General features: G+C 35.5%; 1 protein-coding gene across 11 annotated transcripts in view; it reads right to left on the bottom strand.

Moving 5' to 3' along the window:
• The window catches only part of LOC149775107 (RIMS-binding protein 2-like), a 381,635-nt gene that overhangs the window by 90,479 nt on the left and 263,973 nt on the right, over positions 1-27,183 (bottom strand). For all 11 annotated transcript variants that reach the window (XM_089943974.1, XM_089943975.1, XM_089943981.1 and 8 more), the window contains 4 exons: positions 17,335-17,457; positions 11,909-12,013; positions 5,805-5,855; positions 2,191-2,434 (listed from right to left, as the gene is read on the bottom strand). In XM_089943974.1, coding sequence (XP_089800100.1) covers positions 2,191-2,434; positions 5,805-5,855; positions 11,909-12,013; positions 17,335-17,457 — 523 coding nt within the window. The remainder of the gene's footprint in view (positions 1-2,190; positions 2,435-5,804; positions 5,856-11,908; positions 12,014-17,334; positions 17,458-27,183) is intronic.

The raw sequence follows: 27,183 nt of genomic DNA, 5'->3' as shown, positions 1-27,183 counted from the left end.
TATGGTTGGGGCATTTCCATGGTTCAGGTAGCTATGGGTTGGATTTAAGGAATCTAGAACTATGTAATCACCCTATGGAAAGATGAATTCTCATCATACGGTTTGGGTAATTTCATGGGTGAGGTAGCAATGGGTTGGATTTAAGGAATCTAGAACTATGTAATCACCCTATGGAAAGATGAATTCTCATCATACGGTTTGGGTAATTTCATGGGTGAGGTAGCTATGGGTTGGATTTAAGGAATCTAGAACTATGTAATCACCCTATGGAAGGATAAATTCTCATCATACGGTTGGGGTATTTTCATGGTTCAGGTAGCTATGGGTTGGATTTAAGGAATCTAGAACTATGTAATCACCCTATGGAAAGATGAATTCTCATCATACGGTTTGGGTAATTTCATGGGTGAGGTAGCAATGGGTTGGATTTAAGGAATCTAGAACTATGTAATCACCCTATGGAAAGATGAATTCTCATCATACGGTTTGGGTAATTTCATGGGTGAGGTAGCAATGGGTTGGATTTAAGGAATCTAGAACTATGTAATCACCCTATGGAAAGATGAATTCTCATCATACAGTTTGGGTAATTTCATGGGTGAGGTAGCAATGGGTTGGATTTAAGGAATCTAGAACTATGTAATCACCCTATGGAAGGATGAATTCTCATCATACGGTTTGGGTAATTTCATGGGTGAGGTAGCTATGGGTTGGATTTAAGGAATCTAGAGCTATGTAATCACCCTATGGAAAGATGAATTCTCATCATATGGTTTGGGTAATTTCATGGGTGAGGTAGCTATGGGTTGGATTTAAGGAATCTAGAGCTATGTAATCACCCTATGGAAGGATGAATTCTCATCATACGGTTTGGGTAATTTCATGGGTGAGGTAGCTATGGGTTGGATTTAAGGAATCTAGAACTATGTAATCACCCTATGGAAAGATGAATTCTCATCATACGGTTGGGGTATTTTCATGGGTGAGGTAGCTATGGGTTGGATTTAAGGAATCTAGAACTATGTAATCACCCTATGGAAGGATGAATTCTCATCATACAGTTGGGGTATTTTCATGGGTGAGGTAGCAATGGGTTGGATTTAAGGAATCTAGAACTACGTAATCACCCTATGGAAGGATGAATTCTCATCATACGGCTGTGGTAATTTCATGGGTGAGGTAGCTATGGGTTGGATTTAAGGAATCTAGAACTATGTAATCACCCTATGGAAAGATGAATTCTCATCATACGGTTGGGGTATTTTCATGGGTGAGGTAGCTATGGGTTGGATTTAAGGAATCTAGAACTATGTAATCACCCTATGGAAGGATGAATTATCATCATACGGTTGGGGTAATTTCATGGGTGAGGTAGCTATGGGTTGGATTTAAGGAATCTAGAACTATGTAATCACCCTATGGAAGGATGAATTCTCATCATACGGTTGGGGTATTTTCATGGGTGAGGTAGCTATGGGTTGGATTTAAGGAATCTAGAACTATGTAATCACCCTATGGAAGGATGAATTCTCATCATACGGTTGGGGTATTTTCATGGGTGAGGTAGCAATGGGTTGGATTTAAGGAATCTAGAACTATGTAATCACCCTATGGAAGGATGAATTCTCATCATACGGCTGTGGTAATTTCATGGGTGAGGTAGCAATGGGTTGGATTTAAGGAATCCAGAACTATGTAATCACCCTATGGAAGGTTGAATTCTCATCTTACGGTTGGGGTATTTTCATGGGTGAGGTAGTTATGGGTTGGATTTAAGGAATCCAGAACTATGTAATCACCCTATGGAAGGATGAATTCTCATCTTATGGCTGGGTATTTTCCATCTGGAAAATAGTAAGCTATGCAATTAGGGCAGATTATGTTTTACTGATATTAAATATAGTGCGATTTTACAGTTTTTGTTTGCTGTGATACCAGTAGGTCATGTATACAGTAGGTCATGTGATGGTAGAGAAATTCTGAACATTAGAAAACAATTGTACACAATGCTGTCCTTCATTAGCATATGTTCTTTATATGGAGGTGTCTTTCCAGCCTGAGATCTATAAGGTACAACACAAATGCCTGTCCTATGTGATACACTATTTCTCCTCCATCCAGACCGTTTCTATAAACATGCTACATTGCCATATACCTACCTTAAGTTGATGTTAATTTGGATTAGCATACCTTTGGGTAACTGCTGAGTATTTATGTTCTGGGATGGACTTAACCTAGGTGTTCTGCTAAGAGAAGTGTTTTGACTGGAAGATGGGTTGAATTCTATGCTCTCCCCTGTCTGTATTTCGGTTGTAGTTAGCTCTCTTTTGGAATTCTTTGCTGCTTGAGACCGGAGTTGCTCTAGCTCTTCTGTGAGTTCTCTCTGGTTAGATTCTTGCTGGTGACATAAATCTTCTAGTGATTTGATTTTATCCTGAAACACACACACACCCCAAAATTTAAAATTTTAGGATTAACATTTTTAACGAAATCTGAAATGTCATGCATTATTCATTTCAATCACATTGGCATCAAGCTTTCATTTCATACTGGTCGCTGTATCTTTCATCTGTCCATATAAATTTTGATGTAAGTATAGTATGTAACAAACGCTTAGCACTAAATCTAACACTAAATGTAACAAACACTTAGCATTAAATCTTCTGCCTCTGCTATTGTAGATAGCATAACATTCATAATTAATTTAAGTATTGCAACCTCATCTGTCACCAAAATATGGAAAACTGCAAAAGTAACTCCTATTCACAAATCTGGTTCTAAGGATGATGCTGATAACTACTGACCAATCTCAATACTACTAAACTTGTCAAAATTGATTGAAAAACATGTCCATGACTCATTCATGACATATTTAACCAAACACTTGCTGTTACACCCTAATCAATCAGGCTTTAGACACGACCATTCCTGTGAGACTGCCTTGATCTCCTTAGCTGATAAATGGCTTCAAGCACTTGACCAAGGTAGAATAATAGGATCTGTATTTGTAGATTTCAGGAAAGATTTTGACATGGTGAATCATGAAATCCATTTGAAGAAACTGAAAATCTACCAGTGTGATGAAAGAACAATTAGATGGTTTACTTCTTACTTAAGTGAGAGAACACAACATGTTTACATAAATAACGTTCTGTCTGAACCTGAAACAATTAGATATGGAGTACCACAAGGCTCAATTCTAGGTCCACTACTATTCATTTTATTTATTAATGACCTACCACTTTTACTAAGAGACTCAATATCATCAACAGATCTCTATGCAGATGACACAACATTGTCAGACATCCAAAACATAAAGCATGAACTCGAAATTTCTTTACAGAATGCCCTAAACAAACTGGAAAACTGGTGCACATGCAATAGCATGGTGGTAAATACTGGTAAAACTAAAATATTACTTATCTCAACATGGCAAAGAAGGATAAATCTTGATAGTGATGAACTATGTCTGACATGGAAGGATACACATTTGCAAATGGTCTGTCATGATAGACTACTTGGTGTTTTGGTAGATAATAACCTATCATGGACTGAACATATCAAACATATCAGTAAAAAAGTCAATTCAAGTTTATGACTTCTCAGTAGGATTAGACATTTTCTCCCTGAAAGGCACATAAAACTATTTTATAACAGTTACATACAACGCTATTTGGACTACTGTAGTACAGTATGGGGTAATTCAAATGATAAAAACATAGCAAAGCTGGCACATCTTCAAAAAAGAGGATTTGGGCTAATATCAAACCAGAAAGAAAGCATGGAAAATTTAGCTGGTAGGTTAAAAATATTACCTGTTAAAGACCGAATCTGTTTGAGAAAAGCCAAATTAATGTACAGGATATCTCATAATAGTGCTCCTGAATATTTACAATCACTATTCCAGTATAGGCTACCTGGTAATACTCCCCACCTGCGATCCATGTCTACCAAACAGTATAAAAATCCCAAACCAAATAAGGAGTGATTTAAAAAAAGTTTCCAATACTCTGGAACTCTGCTCTGGAATAGTATTCCAGTTGAGATTAGAAATGCCCACTCTATTTCCTTCTTCCAAACCCAATATATCCAGTGGCTTCAGAGAAGCAGCTAAAATAAATGAATTCCTTTGTATGAGGGCCTCAAGGTAGATTAGTTTTTAGCTAATTGTGTTACCCATTTTAAATAAGGTCATTATTATTATTATTATTATTAGCACTGAATGAATAATAAAAAAATCTGAATAATCAACACATGTAATATAATCAATAAAAATAAAGATTTGATTTTTTTAACCAATCTCACCCTAAATTCATTGAATACAGTAAAAACTGCTATGAGCAATCTCAGCTATGAGTGACCACCTGTCATGCATGGATCAATTTTATTATATAGACACTCTGTCGTGAGCGACCACCTGCTGAATGTGACTAGTGACTGCGATGTCTTGGCAAAATATGCATTTCAACACTGCTATGAATGACTTCATCGCAAAAATGAGGATAAACTCCACCGACCTTTATTTAATCCCTCTAACAACAACCGCTCAAACCATTCTAAAAAAAAAAAAATAGGCTGGCTACTGATATCTAAAATTTTGTAGGCATGCTGAGGGAGTTTTATAGTTTCTGTTGTAAACCAGACTAAAGTACATTTAGATTATTCCCAAGTCTGGTTCCCTGCTTCATATGCTCCCTGCATTGTTCTCTGCTATTCATATATGGGAGAGCAGCGCAGGGAGGATACGACGCAGGGAACCAGACTAATTATTCCCACACTTAGCCTGCTTCCCGGCCTTATCACAGAATAGATCATATATACAAGAAGGACCCAGCATTCCTATGAACGACCGTATCGCAAGAACATTGACACCACTGACCTATATGTAATTAATTGTTTCAATGACTGCTTGATTAGTAACGATGGTTCTGATTTTAAAAAAAAACATTAAAAGAATAATAATAATATTAAAAAAAGGGATTGTGGCTACTGGTGAAAGATGCTGCAGTCCATAAACCAGGCTAAAAACATGTCACAAATTGCCTTGGTAGTGCCGAAATTGGCATAGTGGTCACGTATATTAACTGCCTTTAGAGTTATTCTATATTGCCGGGGTGAATAAGGTCATTGTCTATTAAACCAGCAAGAGAGAATCATTTGCAGGATTTGATTGATAGTGTTCAAGACTTGTGATGTTTGTTGTTAAGTGATTACATCCCAATCAAAGCTGTTATCTATTCAAGTTGGTACGACCGGGTTACACACTTTGTTTATTGAGTTAATCTCTGTATGTCTTCTTTGAATGAAGCCGTTCACTTTCATCTCTGAGTAAATGTTTCTGTTTCTGGATGACATAATTGTTTTATTGTGAATTTTCATATACCTACTAAAAAACCATTTCTAGAATGTGGAATAAAATTATACCATTTCCTGTAACTTTTCACATCGTTATCAGTATTTTATTCATGCACACATTTTATTTATTTAGACGTGACAAATTTCAAGGTCAAAACAAAAATCTTTTTCTTTCTTCTTGTTGGGCAGCTTTGCAATTTTAAATCATTTTATAAAAATAAAATATAAGCAATTGCTCTCAATTACAATTTTAAATCATTTGATAAAAATAAAATATAAATATCTGGAAAACAATTAGAAGTAATAATTAGCATTTTTGCTAAGGCAAATGTCCTGGAAAATTTCTCAAGTTTATCTTCTATACATGGAAAAGAGAAGTGTGATCAAATCATTTTATTTTTAAATCATTTTTAAAAAATTATAAAATAAATTTAAGTTATTTTTTTTACCTGTAATGATTTTATAGCTTGATCATACTTGATTCTGGCTTCTTCTTGTACCTGTAAAATGCAAATATGGTAAGTGTTTCCATTTACACACACCTGTACAAAAGAGATACATGTCTGAAAAATTGGACACTTTTTGTACCATGCTGGGTTTTCTTAAATGTACTTTTTTTTAAATTTGACCCTCAGTTTTAACAACAAGTGGCTTTTATTGGACTTTCAATCTAACATCCCTAAGGGAAAGACTTTCGGTGTTTTAGAACCTGAGACTTCCAGAAAAATAAATGCGATGTTCTTGTGTCAAACTAAACCTCATAAAACTCCAAAGGACTGAGGACTTTATTGGCCGGAACTGAGTAAATATCACCTTTCCAAAGCCGTCTTGTCTAAATGAAAATCTGTATGTAAAATAGATCATTTTCCTTAATTCATCCAACAACTGCAATGCAGCATTTATCATGCCTCTTTGATCAAATGTACATTTTAGAACATTTCAAGATAGCACACGCAGAAATGCAATCTCTAAATTACAATGTACCATAAATCTAAAGATTTCTTTATGTAAAATCAGGGATAGTCTGTAAAATTGTGCTATTTAAATTAAAACAATGTGCAGGGAGAAACAGATTTGCAATGGCTGCCATAGTACTTTTTTGTGCAACTCTAAATAAATTACACTTTTATGCAATTTTGAAATAATTTTGTGCTGCTGTCAAACTCACTTTTTAGTTACAAGTGGAATATAATGCTTATAATGAACAACATGGAACCCCTAAAATGATACTGGAACCCACTCCTAGTCAACTACATGGAACCCCTAAAATGATACTGGAACCCACTCCTAGTCAACTACATGGAACCCTTAAAATGATGCTGGAACCCACTCCTAGTCAACTACATTGAACCCCTAAAATGATACTGGAATCCACTCCTAGTCAACTACATGGAACCCCTAAAATGATACTGGAATCCACTCCTAGTCAACTACATGGACCCCTAACATGATGCTGGAACCCACTCCTAGTCAGCTACATGGAACCCCTGGAATGGCATAATAAATTGGACCGACTCGAGAAGAACTATATGGGTCCACTAGAATAAAATTGGACCATACTATTTTGAAATGTACTGCATTTAGTTCATGAAATTAAATACATATGGAACCCCTGGAATAAAAATGAAACCCACTTATAATGAACTACATGGGACTCTTGTAATTATAATTAACCTGCTTACAATTAACTACATGAGACTCATGTAATTATAATTAACCTACTTACAATTAACTACATGGGACTCTTGTAATTATAATTAACCTGCTTACAATTAACTACATGGGACTCTTGTAATTAAAATTAAGCTGCTTACAATTAACTACATGGGTCTCTTGTAATGATATTGAAATCCCTCATAATGAACTACCAGGTACACCCATGTACAAGACAAATAATTTAGAAAAATTGAAAGACTGGAAGAAGGGGGGCTCAGTTTAGCTGCCAGACAAGGTCTAAATGTCAACATTTTAAAGGTTTTCTCGTTGACTACTGATATATATAGTTAATGAAGACAAGATCACATATATAACCTGAACCCACTTATAATGAACTACTTGGGACCCCTGAAATAACACTGGACCTATCTTATAATAAACTACTTGGGACCACTGAAATATCACTGGACCCTGCTTATAATGAACTACTTGGGACCCTCTGAAATAACACTGGACCTTGCTTATAATGAACTACTTGGGACCCTCTGAAATAACACTGGACCCTGCTTATAATGAACTACTTGGGACCCCTGAAATAACACTGGACCTTGCTTATAATGAACTACTTGGGACCCTCTGGAATAACACTGGACCTTGCTTATAATGAACTACTTGGGGCCCCTGAAATATCACTGGACCCTGCTTATAATGAACTACTTGGGACCCCTGAAATAACACTGGACCTTGCTTATAATAAACTACTTGGGACCCATGAAATAACACTGGACCCTGCTTATAATGAACTACTTGGGACCTCTGAAATAACACTGGACCCTGCTTATAATGAACTACTTGGGACCCCTGAAATAACACTGGACCTTGCTTATAATGAACTACATGGGACCCTCTGAAATAACACTGGACCCTGCTTATAATGAACTACTTGGGACCCTTGAAATAACACTGGACCTTGCTTATAATAAACTACTTGGGACCCCTGAAATAACACTGGACCCTGCTTATAATGAACTACTTGGGACCCTCTGAAATAACACTGGACCCTGCTTATAATGAACTACTTGGGACCCCTGTAATATCACTGAACCCTTCTTACAATGAACTACTTGGGACCCCTGAAATAACACTGGACCCTCCTTATAATGAACTACTTGGGACCCTCTGAAATATCACTGGACCCTGCTTATAATGCACTACTTGGGACCCTCTGAAATAACATTGGACCCTGCTTATAATGAACTACTTGGGACCCCTGAAATAACACTGGACCTTGCTTATAATGAACTACTTGGGACCCTCTGAAATAACACTGGACCCTGCTTATAATGAACTACTTGGGACCTGTGAAATATCACTGGACCTTGCTTATAATAAACTACTTGGGACCCCTGAAATAACACTGGACCCTGCTTATAACGAAATACATAAGCCCATGAAAAGACACAGGAATTTGCTTATAATCAACTACATGGGACCCCCCCCACCAAAGCTTCTCTTTCAAAATGAAATTACATCAACAACAGGAAGAAAAGAGAACATTTCAAGTTGAAATATGGACTGCTTATAATAAACTACTTGGGACCCCTGAAATAACACTGGACCCTGCTTATAATGAACTACTTGGGACCCTCTGAAATAACACTGGACCCTGCTTATAATGAACTACTTGGGACCCCTGTAATATCACTGAACCCTTCTTACAATGAACTACTTGGGACCCCTGAAATAACACTGGACCCTCCTTATAATGAACTACTTGGGACCCTCTGAAATATCACTGGACCCTGCTTATAATGCACTACTTGGGACCCTCTGAAATAACATTGGACCCTGCTTATAATGAACTACTTGGGACCCCTGAAATAACACTGGACCTTGCTTATAATGAACTACTTGGGACCCTCTGAAATAACACTGGACCCTGCTTATAATGAACTACTTGGGACCTGTGAAATATCACTGGACCTTGCTTATAATAAACTACTTGGGACCCCTGAAATAACACTGGACCCTGCTTATAACGAAATACATAAGCCCATGAAAAGACACAGGAATTTGCTTATAATCAACTACATGGGACCCCCCCCACCAAAGCTTCTCTTTCAAAATGAAATTACATCAACAACAGGAAGAAAAGAGAACATTTCAAGTTGAAATATGGACTGCTTATAATGAACTACTTGGAACCTGTGAAATATCACTGGGCCTTGCTTATAATAAACTACTTGGGACCCCTGAAATAACACTGGACCCTGCTTATAATGAAATACATAAGCCCATGAAAAGACACAGGAATTTGCTTATAATCAACTACATGGGACCCCCCCCCCCCCCCAAGCTTCTCTTTCAAAATGAAATTACATCAACAACAGGAAGAAAAGAGAACATTTCAGGTTGAAATATGGACTTACACAGCACAAAACCATTTTCAACTGGCTTGGCAGAAGAATTTGATTCTGGTCATTTGTTCACACCTCCACAAACCAAAACAATATACATGTATGCTTCTCTACCTGAAGTGAACTAGCCTTTGTTTGTTTATAATGTTTTTCTAGTTAAGTTGACTAAGCTAACATGCATCTTGCTGTAGATCACTTACAGCAAGAGACACAAAATGCACAGTATACATAGGTATTTTACCCTTGCTAATACTCATTTTCCTGTAGATTGAAGGCAAGTTTCTGTCCTAATCAACACATTAGTGTTTTGGGATCTTGTCAAGGAGTGTATGCTCTCCATTTCATTCTACAGCCATAGGGGTAAGTGTTACATTTTATTTTATTTGCAAATACGTGGAGCATCTTCAGTTCTAATGTCGTAGCATTTATCACTACATGAATTTGAAATGTTATGAACTTTTGAAGTGTTACAGTTTTTATGAAATGCTGCATTTATCACTACATGAATTTGAAATGTTATGAGCTTTTGAAGTGTTACAAGTTGCTATTAAGAGTTCAATTTAGTAGCATGTGTTTACAGATTTTAATTCCATACCTGTTATTATGACCAGCTTAGTTTTATTTTAGCTGTGTGTGTGGGTGTATCAGGCTGTCGGTCTGTCTGTCTGTATGGGGATGGAAGCATGTGCAACCATCAAGACCATACAAGGATGTTAGTGTTGATCTGTAAATTTGTACGCATGGTCGATCCATGAAGGGGGTTTGTGGCCAATACAAGTGTGGGCTAACCAAAGAATTCAGGAGACGTGAAGTTTGACACTGGACGTGTGAACCAGGTCAAAATATTTCATTTACAAGTATTTAAATGAGTCATACGATGTTATGAACTGTATGTGCTGTACAAATGACTATATGAGTCACGAGTCATGTCTGATACAACTGTTATGTTTATTACAACTGATCATGTTTATTACAATTGATCATATTACAATTTATCATGTTTATTACAATTGATCATGTTTATTACAATTGATCATGTTTGTTTCAATTGATTATGTTGTGTTTCAACTGAGTACATGGAACATATGTTGTGTTTCAATTAAGTACATTTCAGTACAATTGACTTGCACCTATTTGCATGAGATGATATGAATCTCACCTATATTACGTGAGATTATATGAATCACATCTTGGTTTTACTGTGTCATGTGTCTACAGTTTTAAAATACATGAATTATGTTTTCATTTCTCCATTTTTGAATGACTGTATGAATTATTTTTGCATGTCATAAGCTTTCATAAAGTCACAAATTCATTCACATAAAACAAATGTTTGTGTGAAGTAATTGAAGAGTTGTATGTTTAGAGCTTGAAAGAACCACACTGTATATGTTGTAGAGAATATGCATATATTTATTAATTTATTTCATAAACTTCCATCTTTCATCACATTGTGTTTGTGCTGTCATTTCATCCAGGCATCCATTCAGGTCACATCCTGCTACAGCAAGATCCGAACAACACTGACACATAACAGATAATCCATAAGGGCAGCAACGGGACAGTTAATCTACAAGTGCAAAATGGGACATAATCCATAAGGGCAGCAATGGGACAGTTAATCTACAAGTGCAAAATGGGACATAATCCATAAGGGCAGCAATGGGACAGTTAATCTACAAGTGCAAAATGGGACATAATCCATAAGGGCAGCAATGGGACAGATAATCTACAAGTACAAAATGGGACATAATCCATAAGGGCAGCAATGGAACAGTTAATCTACAAGTGTAACAATGGGCATATAATCCATAAGGGCAGCAATGAAACAGTTAATCTACAAGTGCAAAGATGGGACAGATAATCCATAAGGGCAGCAATGGGACAGATAATCTACAAGTGCAAAGATGGGACAGAAAATCCATAAGGGCAGTGATGGGACAGTTAATCTACAAGTGTAACAACTGGCATATAATCCATAAGGGCAGCAATGGGACAGTTAATCTACAAGTGCAAAGATGGGACAGATAATCCATAAGGGCAGCAATGAGACACAATCATCAGAGCAGATTCTTCCAAAAAATCAATCTGGTTTACACTGGATCACACCTTTTGGTTGGCCTTGTAAAAAAATGTTTACTTTAACAATGATCTTGTCATATGTAGTTTTCATGGCATTGATATAACTACCTTCATTAGGTTATTGACCAATCAAAATTCACTCAATTATGTGTAATCAGATTTCCCAAAATGACATCTATAGCTGAAAAAGTTTGAATGTATACATCACCTGCATCACTTATTTTTGGTGCCAAAAAATTTCCTTAGAAAATTTCCATTAACTGCAGACCATCTTCCTTAGCCAGAGACAAAAGTACAGATTCATTATATAAACATTGGCCTAATTCTGTATTTTGTTAAATTAAAAATGAGTAAATAAAATATAATTACATAAGATGATGTTTGTTTAGAGTAAGTACCTTCTGTAGATGGTCAATCTCAGCCTGCTTTTGCTGTAATGTCAGTAAGGCCTGCTGGTAATCATGTTCAACTTTCTTTAAGTGCTCCGTAGAGTACTCGAGGCTCTGAAATAAGAGGAAATCCATGGTAATATATACTCAGTAAGGCCTGCTGGTAATCATGTTCAACTTTTTTTAAGTGCTCCGTAGAATACTCGAGGCTCTGAAATAAGAGGAAATCCATGGTAATATATACTCAGTAAGGCCTGCTGGTAATCATGTTCAACTTTCTCTAAGTGCTCTGTAGAGTACTAGAGGCTCTGAAATAAGAGGAAATCTTTGGTAATATATATTCAGTAAGGCCTGCTAGTAATTATGCTCACCTTGCTTCAAGTATTCTGGAGTACTTGCAAATTCTGAAATAAAAAGGAAATCCTTTGTGTTATTTACTCAGCAAGGCCTGCTGGTATTCATCCTCATCTTGCTTTAGGTGTTCTGCAGAGTACTCAAGGATCTGAAACAAGAGGAAATCCTTTGTAATAATTACTCAGTAAAGCCTGTTGGTATCATCCTCAGCTTGCTTCAAATGCTCTGGAATACTTGAGATTCAGAAACAAGAGGAAATCCTTTGCAAAATTTACTGAGCAAGAGTGTCTGATAGGTTGTTGTTGTTGTTGTTGTTGTGGGGTTCAACGCCATTTTTCAGCACACGATAGGCCATATATGGCGGCCAGTATTAATGGTGGAGGAAGAAACCGGGAAAACCCCGGAAAGAACCACCGACCCACGAGAAGCTACTGGCATGCTTTCTCACATATCTACATTGGCTGAATCTGAGACTCGAACCGGCGCAGACAGAGGTGAGATGGCAGTGATCCGTAACGGCGAACGCTTTAGACCACTCGGCCACTCGGGGCCCCTGTCTGATAGGTAGATTTAAGGTAAGTAAGTAGCTGGCAAGCTAGATAAACTGAGTGTCTGATAGGTAGATTTAAGGTAAGTAAGTAGCTGGCAAGCTAGATAAACTGAGATAGACAAATGAACAGAAAGATATACTAACAGATTAATTATTATTTACCAACAAATCTGAATTGCAAAGTAAAAAGAAAAACTTTAAAATTGGTAAAGTTTTCAAAGAACATATATAATTGAAGATCTTTCCACATAAAACCCTGTCATAGCATTTTCATGGCCAAGTGATAGGAGCAATAGATGTCATAAAGTGGGTGTGGTTTTTATTGTCACAAAAATCAGAAATTAAGTAAAATTAAAACACAAAGAATGGATCCAAATAAAGTCAGTAATTTCATCTGCATTATTATAGCAGTTTGAATTTCCCAACTGGTTTACATCTTTTAATTAAATTTTATTGATTTTTATTATGATGATAATTAAATAAAACTCTTTCTAACAAATGGGATTTTTAATTCATTTTTAGCATTTTCATTTATATAAAAAAAACTCTTTGCTAAAAATGTCTTTCTTAAGACCTGATTATCATTGTTTTTTCATAAATTCATTGCATTTTTATCTTTCTTTACTCAACTTGTAGGTCATCCAAACTTTCTGCGGAAAACACGTGATCAACAATTGAATTTCCATTCAGAAACCATTTTGCTTCTTGCAGTCACAGTGGCATTTTCATCATATAAATTGATGGGCTTCTTCATTACCTCAAGTGCAAACAATCCACTGAGTTTGGTCAAGGTCTGTGATGTGTAAATAGTTACTCTGTGGAAAAGATGTTGCTTCTTTTGGTGGCCTTTTGACCCCAGTAGCAACATGCTTTTTGCATCCCCTAAGTGCAAGCCATTCAAAATGTTAGTTTCAAGTTTGTGATGCAGAATTTAAATTTTTGTGCAGACCTGAGCTGGCCTAGGTGGGTACCGAACCCATATCACTGGATTGCAAGTTCAACACTCTACCAAATAGCTTCTCCAGCTGTAGCCCACATACCACTGAGACATTTTTGATAGTCTAAATATAAACTTCAGGAATCCCTCAAAACCTCTATGGTACCTGATGGGCAAAATCTCAAACGTCTTGCCAGCACATTTTTCATTATTTCCTATATAACTCTGACAAAGTCATTAGTCAAATATTTGGCCAGTGACAGCTCTACAAGGGTTTAAAATGGTCATATGAAAGGTAGAAGCATGAATGTTTTAGTTATGATGTTGTCTAGGCAAATGCTTGAAGCTACAATTGACCCTCCAAGCAAATACGTTCAATGGATCAGCTAATAATAATAATTGTTGTTGTTGTAGGGTTTAATGCCATTTTTTCAGCACACGATAGGCTATACATGGCGGCCAGTATTAATGGTGGAGGAAGAAACGGGGAAACCCCCGGAAAGAACCACTGACCCTCGAGAAGCGGCTGGCAAGCTTTCTCACATACCCACATTGGCCAAATCCAAGACTCGAACCCACGCAGACAGAGGTGAGATGGCAGTGATCCGTAACAGTGAGCGCTTTAGACCACTCGGCCACTTGAGGCCCCTAATAATAATAATAATAATTATAATAATAATAATACATGCATAATAATAATCTAATAATAATAATGCAATTACTTAGTTTAACCCTTTACCCCATGCAAGCGTCTTCGGACGCCTCTACTCCATTCGCATGGAAGCGCCTTTTAACGCCTCTACTCCTTTCGCACGGAAGCACCTTTTGACGCCTGTTGTAAACATCAACCATTTTAAGCCAGTTTGCATAGCGCCACCTTTGGGGAGAAACCCCTATTAGATACTACACATATTTCTGCGAATGACAATTACGTCAGATCACATGGTCACTGTTTATGCACTGGTCGATATCTGCTATTTAAAGTAACTGGGGCGTAATCTCCACTCTCCAAAATGGTGGTTGCGGATTTCATTCAGTACTTACAAAGTTTTCATGATTAGAATCACAACTATGAAAGACTGAATAACTTACGTAAAGGCTCTGATATTGATGTAGGCAGCAATTAGTTTTTATAAATTATCAAATTCAGATGACTAAATGATGTAGACGAAAACTTGTAAATTTCGAGTATGAGAAATGGCAGCTACGGTTAGTCACGTGGCTTCATTGACATGACAGTGAACGAGTTCTCTCAAGATTTTGAAGCACATAAAAAATTCTTCCGTGAAAAATAATTACACAGCTATAACAATCAGACTTTACTCTTAAATTTTTCCACACATAATAGATGTGTACCAAAAATGTAAAATGGATAAAATTGCTGTTAAACGTAACATACACTACACTGCTTAACAGTTAACAGGCAGGCCTATGTGTACGGAGTCGAATAGGTAACAGGTGTTCTATTTATAGCGCACTGCACTTTGTAACTATGCTCTATGCGGCAATGGGTTAAGACACTGAGTCATAATACTGGGGAAAACCCTGGGAAGAACCGCTGACCCACATGAAGCTACAATCAAGCTTTCTTACATACCCATGCTGGCCATGCTAGAAACTCAAACCCGCATGGACAGAGGTGAGATGTCAGTGATTTGTAAAGGTGAGTGCCTTATACCACTTGGCTATCCTGGCCCCTTTAGGACAAAACCCCATGTTGATACAACCATCCATTCAAGGGCAGGAGCAATGGAATTTTCTGGATGTGCTAATATGACCATTTTCACTGAGGATTTAGAACCAACTAAACATTGTAAAGACTTCTGGCAAGAAACCCATGGCAGTAGCAATTAGCTTAATTCTTCCAATTTGAAAAAGGCAGAATATCGTAAACATGTTCACTAATAATTTCATTATTACTGTCAACACATATGTAAGCATCTATTTATAGATCCTATGCAATATTATGTTCTTTTAACTCTTTAAAATATAATCTATGCCTGTACGAAATCCATCAATAGGTAATCAGAACTATTTACAGCCATGAACAAAAATTACAAAAATTGGACGAAATCATGCACCAGGAGTAACAAAAAATATAGATATTCATAAGAAAAGCATCTCTGGTTTTTCATTCATTTCCACCCTGAACTGAAAGAGTATTAAATTTTCTTGAGACTGGATGGACCCTCATCTTTAGGCACATTGCTAGCATCATCCAATATGTGATGAAGTTGAGGTTTGCTGTCACTGTGCCTATTTGATCTGCACTCTGTTATTAGAGGTATTACCACTAAAATGATGGAAAGTGTCTGTGTTTTAGCTGGTTTTGACATTTAATGTACTGTTCTGCCATATTAATCCCACTATCTAGCATGTGTTCTCCTGACCTTTCTTAGCAACCAATCAGAACTGAGCATGTGACAAAAGGAAATACATGCAACTACATAAGGACAACACATTCTCTGAGTGACAACCAGGATTTTTACATTAAAAAAAATATAAAAATGCACACCATTCTTACTTCCTTGCGGCAAATCTTAAATTTGGGTGGTAGGGGTCGGTTATTCTCAAAATTGCACATCCTGCATGTAGCCCTGAGACTGTAGTTAATGCCACATTACCCTATATGGGTACAGAAAAGTGTCAGCTGACAAAAAATAGTAAAGAACAGTGTCAGCTGACAGGAAATAGTACAGAACATAGCTGACTGGAAATAATACAAAACAGTATCAGCTGACAATAAATAGTACAGAACAGTGTCAGCTGACAGGAAATAGTACAGAACATAGCTGACTGGAAATTATACAAAACAGTATCAGCTGACAATAAATAGTACAGAACAGTGTCAGCTGACAGGAAATAGTACAGAACATAGCTGACAGGAAATTATACAAAACAGTATCAGATTACAATAAATCTGTATCACCTAACAGGAAATAGTACAGATCGGTGTCAGCTGATAGGATATAGTAGTGTCAGCAGACAAGAAATAGTACAAAAGTGTCAGCTGACAGGAAATAGTACAGAACAGTGTCAGCTGACAGGAAATAGTACAGAACAGTGCCAGCTGACAGGAAATAGTACAGATTGGTGTCAGCTGACAGGATATAGTCGTGTCAGTAGACAAGAAATAGTACAAAAGTGTCAGCTGACAGGAAATAGTACAGAACTGAGTCAGCTGACAGGAAATAGTACAGTGCAGTGTCAGCTGAGTGCAAATAGTAAAGTGTGTTTTGAGTGCTGCTGAATATCTGTTGACAGAAGAAATATAAATTCTCATAGGCAGTTCGTCAACTTTCAAGACCCGAAATCAAGCACTGTCTAAAATCACCTCTAATTATCTTTGGATTATTGAAGATAATGAGGCACTTAACTTAAGTTGAATGTCAGCAGAGAATAAGTGCTGATGAAAGGTGTCAGTGCTGCTGGAAATTCATCTGGGTTGGTACAAATATTTGCAAAATTTGCTTCATAATACAAAATCCTCTGTACAAAGAAAAATAATTATTATTGTTATAGCATTATGGTAATAATTAAATTATCGGTTACAAACATATTCCGTACAATACAGGAATGCAAAATGCTGTTCACCTTTACGGTAGTCTCCAGACCTTTAACCTTTGCATGCAGGTCAGTGACTTCCTCCTTGGCGATTTCGCATTCATGCTGAGCCTCAGCCAAACTCAGTCGTAGGGAGCTGCACTCCTCATTTACCTGTAATAAAGAAAAAAGTGGTGAAAATCAATTGATTAAAATTGTTTAAAATGTAGATCAAAACTACAATTTAACAAGAGCATTGGCATCATGGGTGAACAACCTGGGCATAGCTGCCTCAAAATGTGTGCAAATAATGTTCATGGCATCTTTCATTATAGTTGCCCCAATATCTGGAATGGGTATGTGTAGTTTCCCCATGAGTTGGTGGTCCATTTTGCATGTACTTTCTCCACTAAATATACCGGCTGCCATTCATCACGTATCATGTGCTGGAAAATGGCATAAAACCCCACAAAACCAAACCAAACCTTATCACTGCTAATTTTCTGAACTGCCTTTAAATAAAATATAAATTACATGAGTGCTTTTTCATGTAAATAGAAAGATAAAATATTATAATAATGATACCAGATACCACAATGGCAGGGACTCAGATTTCTTTGTTAAGTCAGTTAAAGCTATTGTGTGTCTCTAAATTTGATCTTACTTTCTATCAAGCCACAACTGAAGCAACTTAATTACCACAACCTGAATACAACTTCTAGCACTCAGAATTATGAAATGTCCATGTGCTGAGATCCTCTCTTTTCTTTTTTGTATTTGCAACAATAAATTGTACCATAATGGTATCAAATAAATACAGGTAGGTTATTTAAATTTTGACATAAAATATTATCATAGTCAGGCCTGACAGACGGAATGATCAGAATTTAGATAAAAACTATACAGCAGATTTTTCAAGTTCCTGGCAATTTTTAAAACAATTTACCATTTTAAAGAATAAGGTAATTGCTGAAATAGTTTTCAATTACACAGTTTGTGGTTCTGTAAGAGAATCCTCAGCCGTAATCTATAGATTACATTCATAAAATATTTTCTTGAAACATTATCAATATTTAGACTGCATTTATGATACAAGTCTCTTTTGTCGACATGAATTAGCATTAATATCTTTTATTTTTTCATGACCAAAATCTATACTGTACATTTACAGATTTTCCGCAAATGCCGAAAATTTTATTTCTCTTCTTTTAGAATATCTGAGAATTCCTATATGCAATGATCAAATTTTCTGTAATTGACTCCACTGTGAATTTAATGGAGTCTGTACTGTTATGTATGTATGATACCATCTTTGCAAAATAGCTATACAAGTTGTCAATGCATCAGGTCACTGTATGGTCACTGGTGCTATAGCCAATATAACATCTCTACTGACCCTCACATATTACAAAATGATCTTTTTTTGTTGTTTTTATTGATTTTCAAGGAAATGGGAGCTTAAGAGTGCCTTTCCCAAGGACACATGGGGGCAAACAACATGGGATGGTCCAAGTTGCTAACAAGCCCATGATTCTTAAATTACAAGTCCAAGGCTCTACCAACTAAGGTACCATGACTCCTGCCATGTAATAAACGTGCAATTTTATTTTCAGGTAAGAAGTGGCAACGTGTAAAACATGCATGCTCATATCCTTGCATCCAAATTTCTTTTTATTTATTAGCAAAATAGCAAAATATTCACATTTTAAGTCGAGAATGCAAGTATTAGTGACCTTAAGAGAATAAAAATTTATCCTAAATTTAAATTTGTTTTTAAAAAATTGTCAATTTTAAACAAAAACAAAAAAATGTTATCTCAAATACATGTGAACAGACTTTAATTCTTCAACTTTGGTGACACTGTAAACACATATGGAAATTGGTAGACTGCATGGAAATTGGAAGATTGCATGAACTTTTAAAAGATTTTCATGATTTAAAATTTAAAGTTGGGTACCTTTTTTGTTTGTTGTTGGTTTAAACAGAACTTTAAGTCTTAATACAGTATTTACTATATCAAGCCAAAGAAATGTGAGCAAAGTTTCTCTCCCAATAATACACCAATGCAATCAACCTGGACTGGCCTGGACAGAACCCAAAACTCTAGGTTTGGTTCTTACTTGTGGATTTAATGACATTTTTCAGCACAAGATAGGCTCTACACACTGGCCATATATTTGGAGCAGGAAGAACCTGGGAAGAACCATAAAGCCATCAGAAGCTATACAGGCAACTTTCTCATATATCCACATTGGGTGAGCCAAGACTGTAACTAATATCGACAGAGATGAAATGTCAGTGAGTGCCTTAGACCACTCAGTCAGCTTCCCTCCTACCCCCCACCCCCACACCTGTTGGATTCTGAGTCTGATATTCTACCAGTTGAATTCAGATTCATTTATGCATGCAGCTTTCAATTGCTTCAGAAATGTATAGTTTTACATACTCTGAAATGTTATAGCTGTTAAAAATACAAAATGCCTCAAGGTTTCAATTAACTATCAGATCATTGTGTACTTAGTAATACAACTCTCTTTTGCTACAATATACTGGATATAACACAGTACAACTTTTCACTCCACAGCTGAAATTATATCAATTAGTCACAGTTCTCTCGCTTGTTACACTGCACTTAATTAAAAAAAAATTCTGGATATAACAACTCTGTACTATAATGGATCCAATGACAAAATCATACTAATTAGCCACCTGATGACCAAAATTATACTAATTATCCACCTGATGACCAAAATCATACTAATTGGCCACCTGATGACCAAAATCATACTAATTAGCCACCTGATGACCAAAATCATGCTAATTGGCCACCTGATGACCAAAATCATACTAATTAGCCACCTGATGACCAAAATCATGCCAACTGGCCACCTGATGACCAAAATCATCCTAATTAGCCACCTGATGACCAAAATCATGCTAATTGGCCACCTGATGATTAGAATCATACTAATTAGCCACCTGATGACCAAAATCATACTAATTAGCCACCTGATGACCAAAATCATACTAATTAGCCACCTGATGACCAAAATTATACTAATTAGCCACCTGATGACCAAAACCATACTAATTAGCCACCTGATGATCAAAACCATACTAATTAGCCACCTGATGACCAAAATCATACTAATTGGCCACATACTTTTTCTATCAGTTTACTGGGTGCTTAGTAATAAAGTACTTCATAATTCAGTATAACCAGTCTAGAAAGACCCCCTTCTACCAGAAACAAATATGGTCTCTCATGACAGGGAGTCTATCATTACAGGTCATAACACTGTAGAACCAGGTGCTTTGAGTACCTTGTGTTGATTGTTAATTCCCTTTTATAATGGGTATCAATTTTCATGATTTGCAATGAATGTCATTTTTGTTAGAACTTAAAATTTGTGGATTTGGGCAGGGAATCCATTGTTTCCAAAGAAGGATTGTTGTTCAGAGATAATTAAATTTTTGTCTTGTAGCAACCACAAAATTTATAGAATTTGTTCACCCACTAATAATAGTGAATTCACACTACCAACATTCAATTTTTAGTCATATATATGCTAATGTGTTAAAATGCCATTTATAACCAAGTAACTTTGACAGAACTGTAATTAAAATAAAGTGAGATTCACAGAACTTCTGATTGGTCTTAACTTGGATTCTCGATATTAGACTTCAAAATTTTGACTACGCATGTGGTCCCAAAATATTTATCTGTTCTGTGGATTATGAGTGTCAGTTTATCGATGAAAATATTGTAAGAATTTGGAGCCATTTTTAACAGTTAATAAAATTCTACTGCCTTTTCTGCAAACAAGAATTTATTGCTTTTGGATCAAATGCACATCTATTCTGGACTGACACTGTTTCAGAAATGTATTTTAGAAATACCATTAAATTTATTGGATTTCTTTAGTTGTTTCCACTATACATAATAGTAATTTAATGTCATTTAAATCTGCAGAAAGTGTTCTTTAACATACATGGAGTGTCAAAGGTACATCTCCAAACAAAACAATAGTGTTTTTAAGCTGCGGAAATGACTGCCAGTGTTGTGATAGTAGTGCTGCATCAGGCACTGCTTGTTCAGTGTACAAAAATATCAAAAATTGACAGAGAATTAAAAATATTTACGTAAAACTTAAAGGCAATCCAATTCCTATTTAAGACATCAGCTTGTTATTAAACAAAGATTAATATTACGTGTCATGGGAAGTTTCTGGAAGAATGTAATATTACAGCATCAGATGTTGATTATGTTGGTTTGTTTCCTAAATTGTTTCATCAGCCCAAGGATATAACTTACAACCCAACAGGACACATCAGATGAAGAAAAAAAAATGCACTTTTTGCAACAATGTGCATCAATATTATGAAATATTATATAAATAGAAATTATGCAATAAACTTCTTGAGATTTATTAATTTTCTTGACCCACATATGGTAACTTCCTTATATGATGAACTTTTTAAGAAAAAGAATAAGAAAGCACAACATGGTTACCTTGTATTTAAAATCCTGAAATCGGCACCAAACAATGTTGAGAATCTTCAGCAATTCAACATGCAAATGAAGCACAAAAAGATGACGCCCGACATCCATCGAGCAACATCGAGTGAGGAACAACTATCTGAGTTATATTCCATTAACAACGTTATGAAAGGCATTTAGTTAAGAGCTGTTCGGATCTTACATGATGACTCATTTAGGATTGAACAAGGGAGCTGGTATTCCATATACTGTTTGTTAATCTTTTATTTATAGCTACCAGGTCTCAAACTGCAGCCATCACTATTCATTCTTTTCTCTTTGGACAAGGTCAATGTGTATCCTGTTACAAGGAATAGACTGGATACGATGTAGATTGGTTCCTTCATTTTTGTTTTGGATATATTAAATTACCAAGCATCAAATGCTCAGTACAATATGAGTTATGCATCTCTTTTCACCAGGTAAAATCTGCAATATCCATACAAAGGTTTAATGGAATTTAGAGTTCCATGTGTTATGTGGTTTGAATAAAATAATGGCTCCACATTTGCTACATTTTTAAAGAAAACATGACACATCCCTGTATGGTACTTTTAGGATTATACACTTCCTGTTCCTGTTGCAGAATGCTGAGCTTATATCAAGGGTATTTCTGGTATGTTGCATGGATGGAATAATACATTTCCTAGGAGGGAAACAACGCTGACAGATTACAACTTTCCAAAGCAATCCAGATGCTAACCAAATGAAACCATATCAAGTTTATATTATATTTAATTCACACCCTGAATGCCGTGAAATATTAATAAGTAAAATTAATAAAGATTATTGATCCAATGCACAAGAATAAAACTTGAATAGAAAAAAGGCACCATGTAATCTGCATGCTCTATCTACACACTATGATTACAGCTAACAACTATTTATATGTAAGCAAAGACAGTATGTTCAACCTGCATGTTAGTCAAAATGTATACCGTTGACAAACAATGCGCATGCAACTGTTTCATTTGCTGCACATCATTTGCATCCAACTATGAAAGGATTCAGTTAGTACATCCTGAAACACCCGCTACCATTTTGTGAATATTTTTGTACACACGATTCAGGTTTTCATTAAATTGAACAAATCAGATAAAACGTCCTAAGGATCAACAGGATATTATTTTGCAGATCAAATACAAAATTGATAATGCAACTGGTTTTTTCCATTCGATGTGAAAATGATATAAACTTTAAGAAAAGAAATAACATAAAATTCCAACAAAAAAGTCCTTGTAAGCAGAGATGTGTAAACTTGTCATTTAATTGGAATGCATACTTCCTGCATCAATGACAGATACGATTTTTTATTATTTACACAGTTACCAATTATGTACACGTTTACAGGCAGTAATGTAAACTAAACTGCATGCTTGATCTTTAAAGAATTAGCCATATGTAGCAACAAGTGTGAGATTTAAGTGCCATACATAGCAACAAGTGTGAGATTTAAGTGCCATACATAGCAACAAGTGCGAGATTTAAGTGCTATACATAGCAACAAGTGTGAGATTTAAGTGCCATACATAGCAACAAGTGTGAGATTTAAGTGCCATAAATAGCAACAAGTGTGAGATTTAAGTGCCTGAGGAACTAAGTCTTACAAACAGGGTTTTCAAACTGATCATTATACCTATACTGGTGGGAGTCTGGGCTTGACTATTTTGGCATAATTGAAATATCTTTTAACTACCAATATCTCAGACAATGACTGACATTGTACTCCATATACACCTTGCAATCATTAAGCGATTCAATCAGTAGTTTTCTAAATTGAATTACAAAAGTAACAAAATAAAAGAAAAACTCCAAAATAGAAATATGAAAACCTTGCTGTGAAAATAAATGTGCAAATTGCTTTTAAAACGGTCATACAATTAGCATTGTATTCCATTTTATTAAACATGGGTGTGATGTGAATTACATACAATAACCAAAGTAACTTAACCACTTAAAACAAATTATAACTTGAACCACATAAAACAAATTGAACCACATAAAACAAATGGCAGAAACAAATTTATCTCCAGTTTACAACACATTAACATGAACCGAACTGATAAACAGCTTCATTATTCATTATTATGCTGCCCATGGGACAGAATCAAAACATTTTGTATATCAATACACATTTTTTATATCAATACGCAACTGGGTTTAGCCTACATAAGATATCATGAGCATAAATGGCCAATTATTCCAAATAGATGGATTAAAACTAAATATTTTGTAACATCAGAGAATTTAATAAACATCTTTGACCACACTAAACATTCCTAATTATAAGTTACTATAGATACCATATGTATCAGGTAAATATAACTTAAGAGAAAATATCAATTTTTCAAAAATTTTTTATATGCCACAGTTTTGCATTTTTATGAAACCTAGAATGCAGTATAGCATGCAATTATTCCATAGTTCATATTCTACTCATAATTTAAAGTTCCTGAGTTTTTCTTCAATGGCATTCAATGCAGTACGTGTGTGTGTGTGTGTGTGATTTGGATTTTTAATGTAGCTTTAACAATTTTTCTGTCATACTGCTACAATGTCTGCAGTGTGGCAGTTTATAGTGATGTCAAGGAATGGGACATCATGTCGCAGACATGTAGCATCATGTCCCACCCAGTCACATTATCCTGACACCAGGCCGACTAGTCCTAACACTAACCTCTTAATGCTGAGTGCCAAGCATAGCAGCTGTTAATACCATTTTTGTAAGTCTTTGGTATGACTCAGCCGGGGATCGAACCCACGACCTCCCGCATCCGAGGCGATTCAATGCAGTAACCTGTATAGATAGATATTTGTGTAGGCAATGAAGAAATCATCTATTTATTTCAGTTTCGGATATTCTGTTCTTAAACTACATGACATTAAATACAAACTTTAGTATTAAAACTCAGTTGCTGCACTTGTTTAATATTTCAATACCTTTGTAATTATATGTAATCAATAAACATCTAAAACAAGAATTATAATATGAATGTTACAGTATATGCCCACCCTGTGTTTAATATTCCAGTATGAAGACAACTGAAATTTGTGTGCAAAAACCATTTGTTCTTTCAGTCAGTGACCCAGACCTTTAACCTTTGACCCCCCAAATCAACAGGCTTCTTCCTTACCCCAAATTCAAGCTATCCACAAAGTTTAGTCAGATATGTGATGTAGAACTGAGCAGTTCACCCAAAAAATAAGTATGGTTTTCATCTGCAGGTGTAGCCATCCACAAAATTTCATAATTGCAGATGGTACTGAATTTGAGTGTGGAAACTATTTTTATCTTCTTTCAGCCACAGTAACCTCAACTTTAACCTTTTGAACCCAAACTTAAAAGGTCTTTCCTTTTTACACTAAGTGCAAGCCAGCCACAAAGTTTGGTCTGTCAGTAATGAGGAATTAATGTCAATGTGCTGAAACCATTTTTCTTGTTTCAGTCAATGTGACCCTGACCTTTTGACCTTTGGACAGATAGGCATCTTCTCTATCACAAGTGCAAACCAGCCACAAATTATGTAACTGCTAATGGCACAAAACTGGAGTTAACATGTGAAAACAATTTTTCATCTTTCTGTCAGTGTCCTTGACCTTTTGACCCCAAAACTATTAGGTTAGCTCCTGACAACAAGTGCAAACCAGCCAAAATTATGTAACTGTTGATTGGCCAGAACTGGAGTTAACCTGTGAAAACAATTTTTCATCTTTCTGTCAGTGTCCTTGACCTTTGACCCCAAAACTATTAGGTTAACTCCTGACAACAAGTGCAAACCAGCCACAAATTATGTAACTGCTAATGGCACAAAACTGGAGTTAACATGTGAAAACAATTTTTCATCTTTCTGTCAGTGTCCTTGACCGTTTGACCCCAAAACTAATAGGTTAACTCCTGACAACAAGTGCAAACCAGCCACAAATTATGTAACTGTTGATTGGCCAGAACTGGAGTTAACCTGTGAAAACAATTTTTCATCTTTCTGTCAGTGTCCTTGACCTTTTGACCCCAAAACTATTAGGTTAACTCCTGACAACAAGTGCAAACCAGCCACAAATTATGAAACTGATGATGGGCCAGAACTGGAGTTAATATGTGAAAACAATTTTTCATCTTTCTGTCAGTGTCCTTGAGCTTTTGACCCCAAAATTATTAGGTTAACTCCTGACAAGTGAAAGCTATCTATAAAGTTTGGTAACTATAAATTTTGAACAATTTTGAGTTATTGTGCATAAATCAAATTGGCTACAAACATGTAACACCAGACAGACAGATGGAAGGACATCATAACTCTCTGCCATAGGATGATGTACTCGCAAATAAAATCTTGGAATTTTAAGGCAATATGGTTACTGTAACAAATTCTAACCCCAAATCTGAAGGATTCTATATTTTTGAAGCTTCTTTTACTTCTTATACCTTTCACAACATTTTAACATCTTAACCATTACCTATTATTTTTAGTACTTCATCTTTATCTTAAAATTCTTTTTGTTTCAAGTCTTTATCTTCACTTTTTTAAAGTTGACTTTTAATCAGCACCAGTATTATGCCAATGTGCCTAACTATGTAAACCATAGTAACACTGTCATTACATAAATATATAAACCATAATAACACTGTCTATACATAAATATATAAACCATAATAACACTGCCTATACACAACTATATAAACCATAATAACACTGCCTATACATAAATATATAAACCATAATAACACTGCCTATACATAAATATATAAACCATAGTAACACTGCCTATACACAACTATATAAACCATAATAACACTGCCTATACACAACTATATAAACCATAATAACACTGCCTATACATAAATATATGAAACATAATAACACTGCAAACCATAATAACACTGCCTATACACAACTATATAAACCATAGTAACACTGCCTATACATAAATATATAAAACATAATAACACTGTCTATACATAAATGTATAAACCATAGTAACACTGCCTATACATAAATATATAAACCATAGTAACACTGCCTATACACAAATATATAAACCATAATAACACTGTCTATACACAAATATATAAACCATAATAACACTGTCTATACACAAATATATAAACCATAGTAACACTGCCTATACATAAATATATAAACCATAGTAACACTGCCTATACATAAATATATAAAACATAATAACACTGTCTATACATAAATAAAAAACCATAGTAACACTGTCTATACACAAATATATAAACCATAATAACACTGTCTATACATAAATGTATAAACCATAGTAACACTGCCTAAAAACAACTATATAAACCATAATAACACTGCCTATACATAAATATATAAACCATAATAACACTGTCTATA

The sequence above is a fragment of the Sinohyriopsis cumingii genome, chromosome 19 (assembly GCF_028554795.1).
Source record: "Sinohyriopsis cumingii isolate HCF-2022 chromosome 19, ASM2855479v2, whole genome shotgun sequence".
Taxonomy (NCBI): Eukaryota; Metazoa; Mollusca; class Bivalvia; order Unionida; family Unionidae; genus Sinohyriopsis; species Sinohyriopsis cumingii.
The sequence above is the reverse complement of the archived record's forward strand: the minus strand, read 5'-3'. Positions and strand labels throughout refer to the sequence as shown.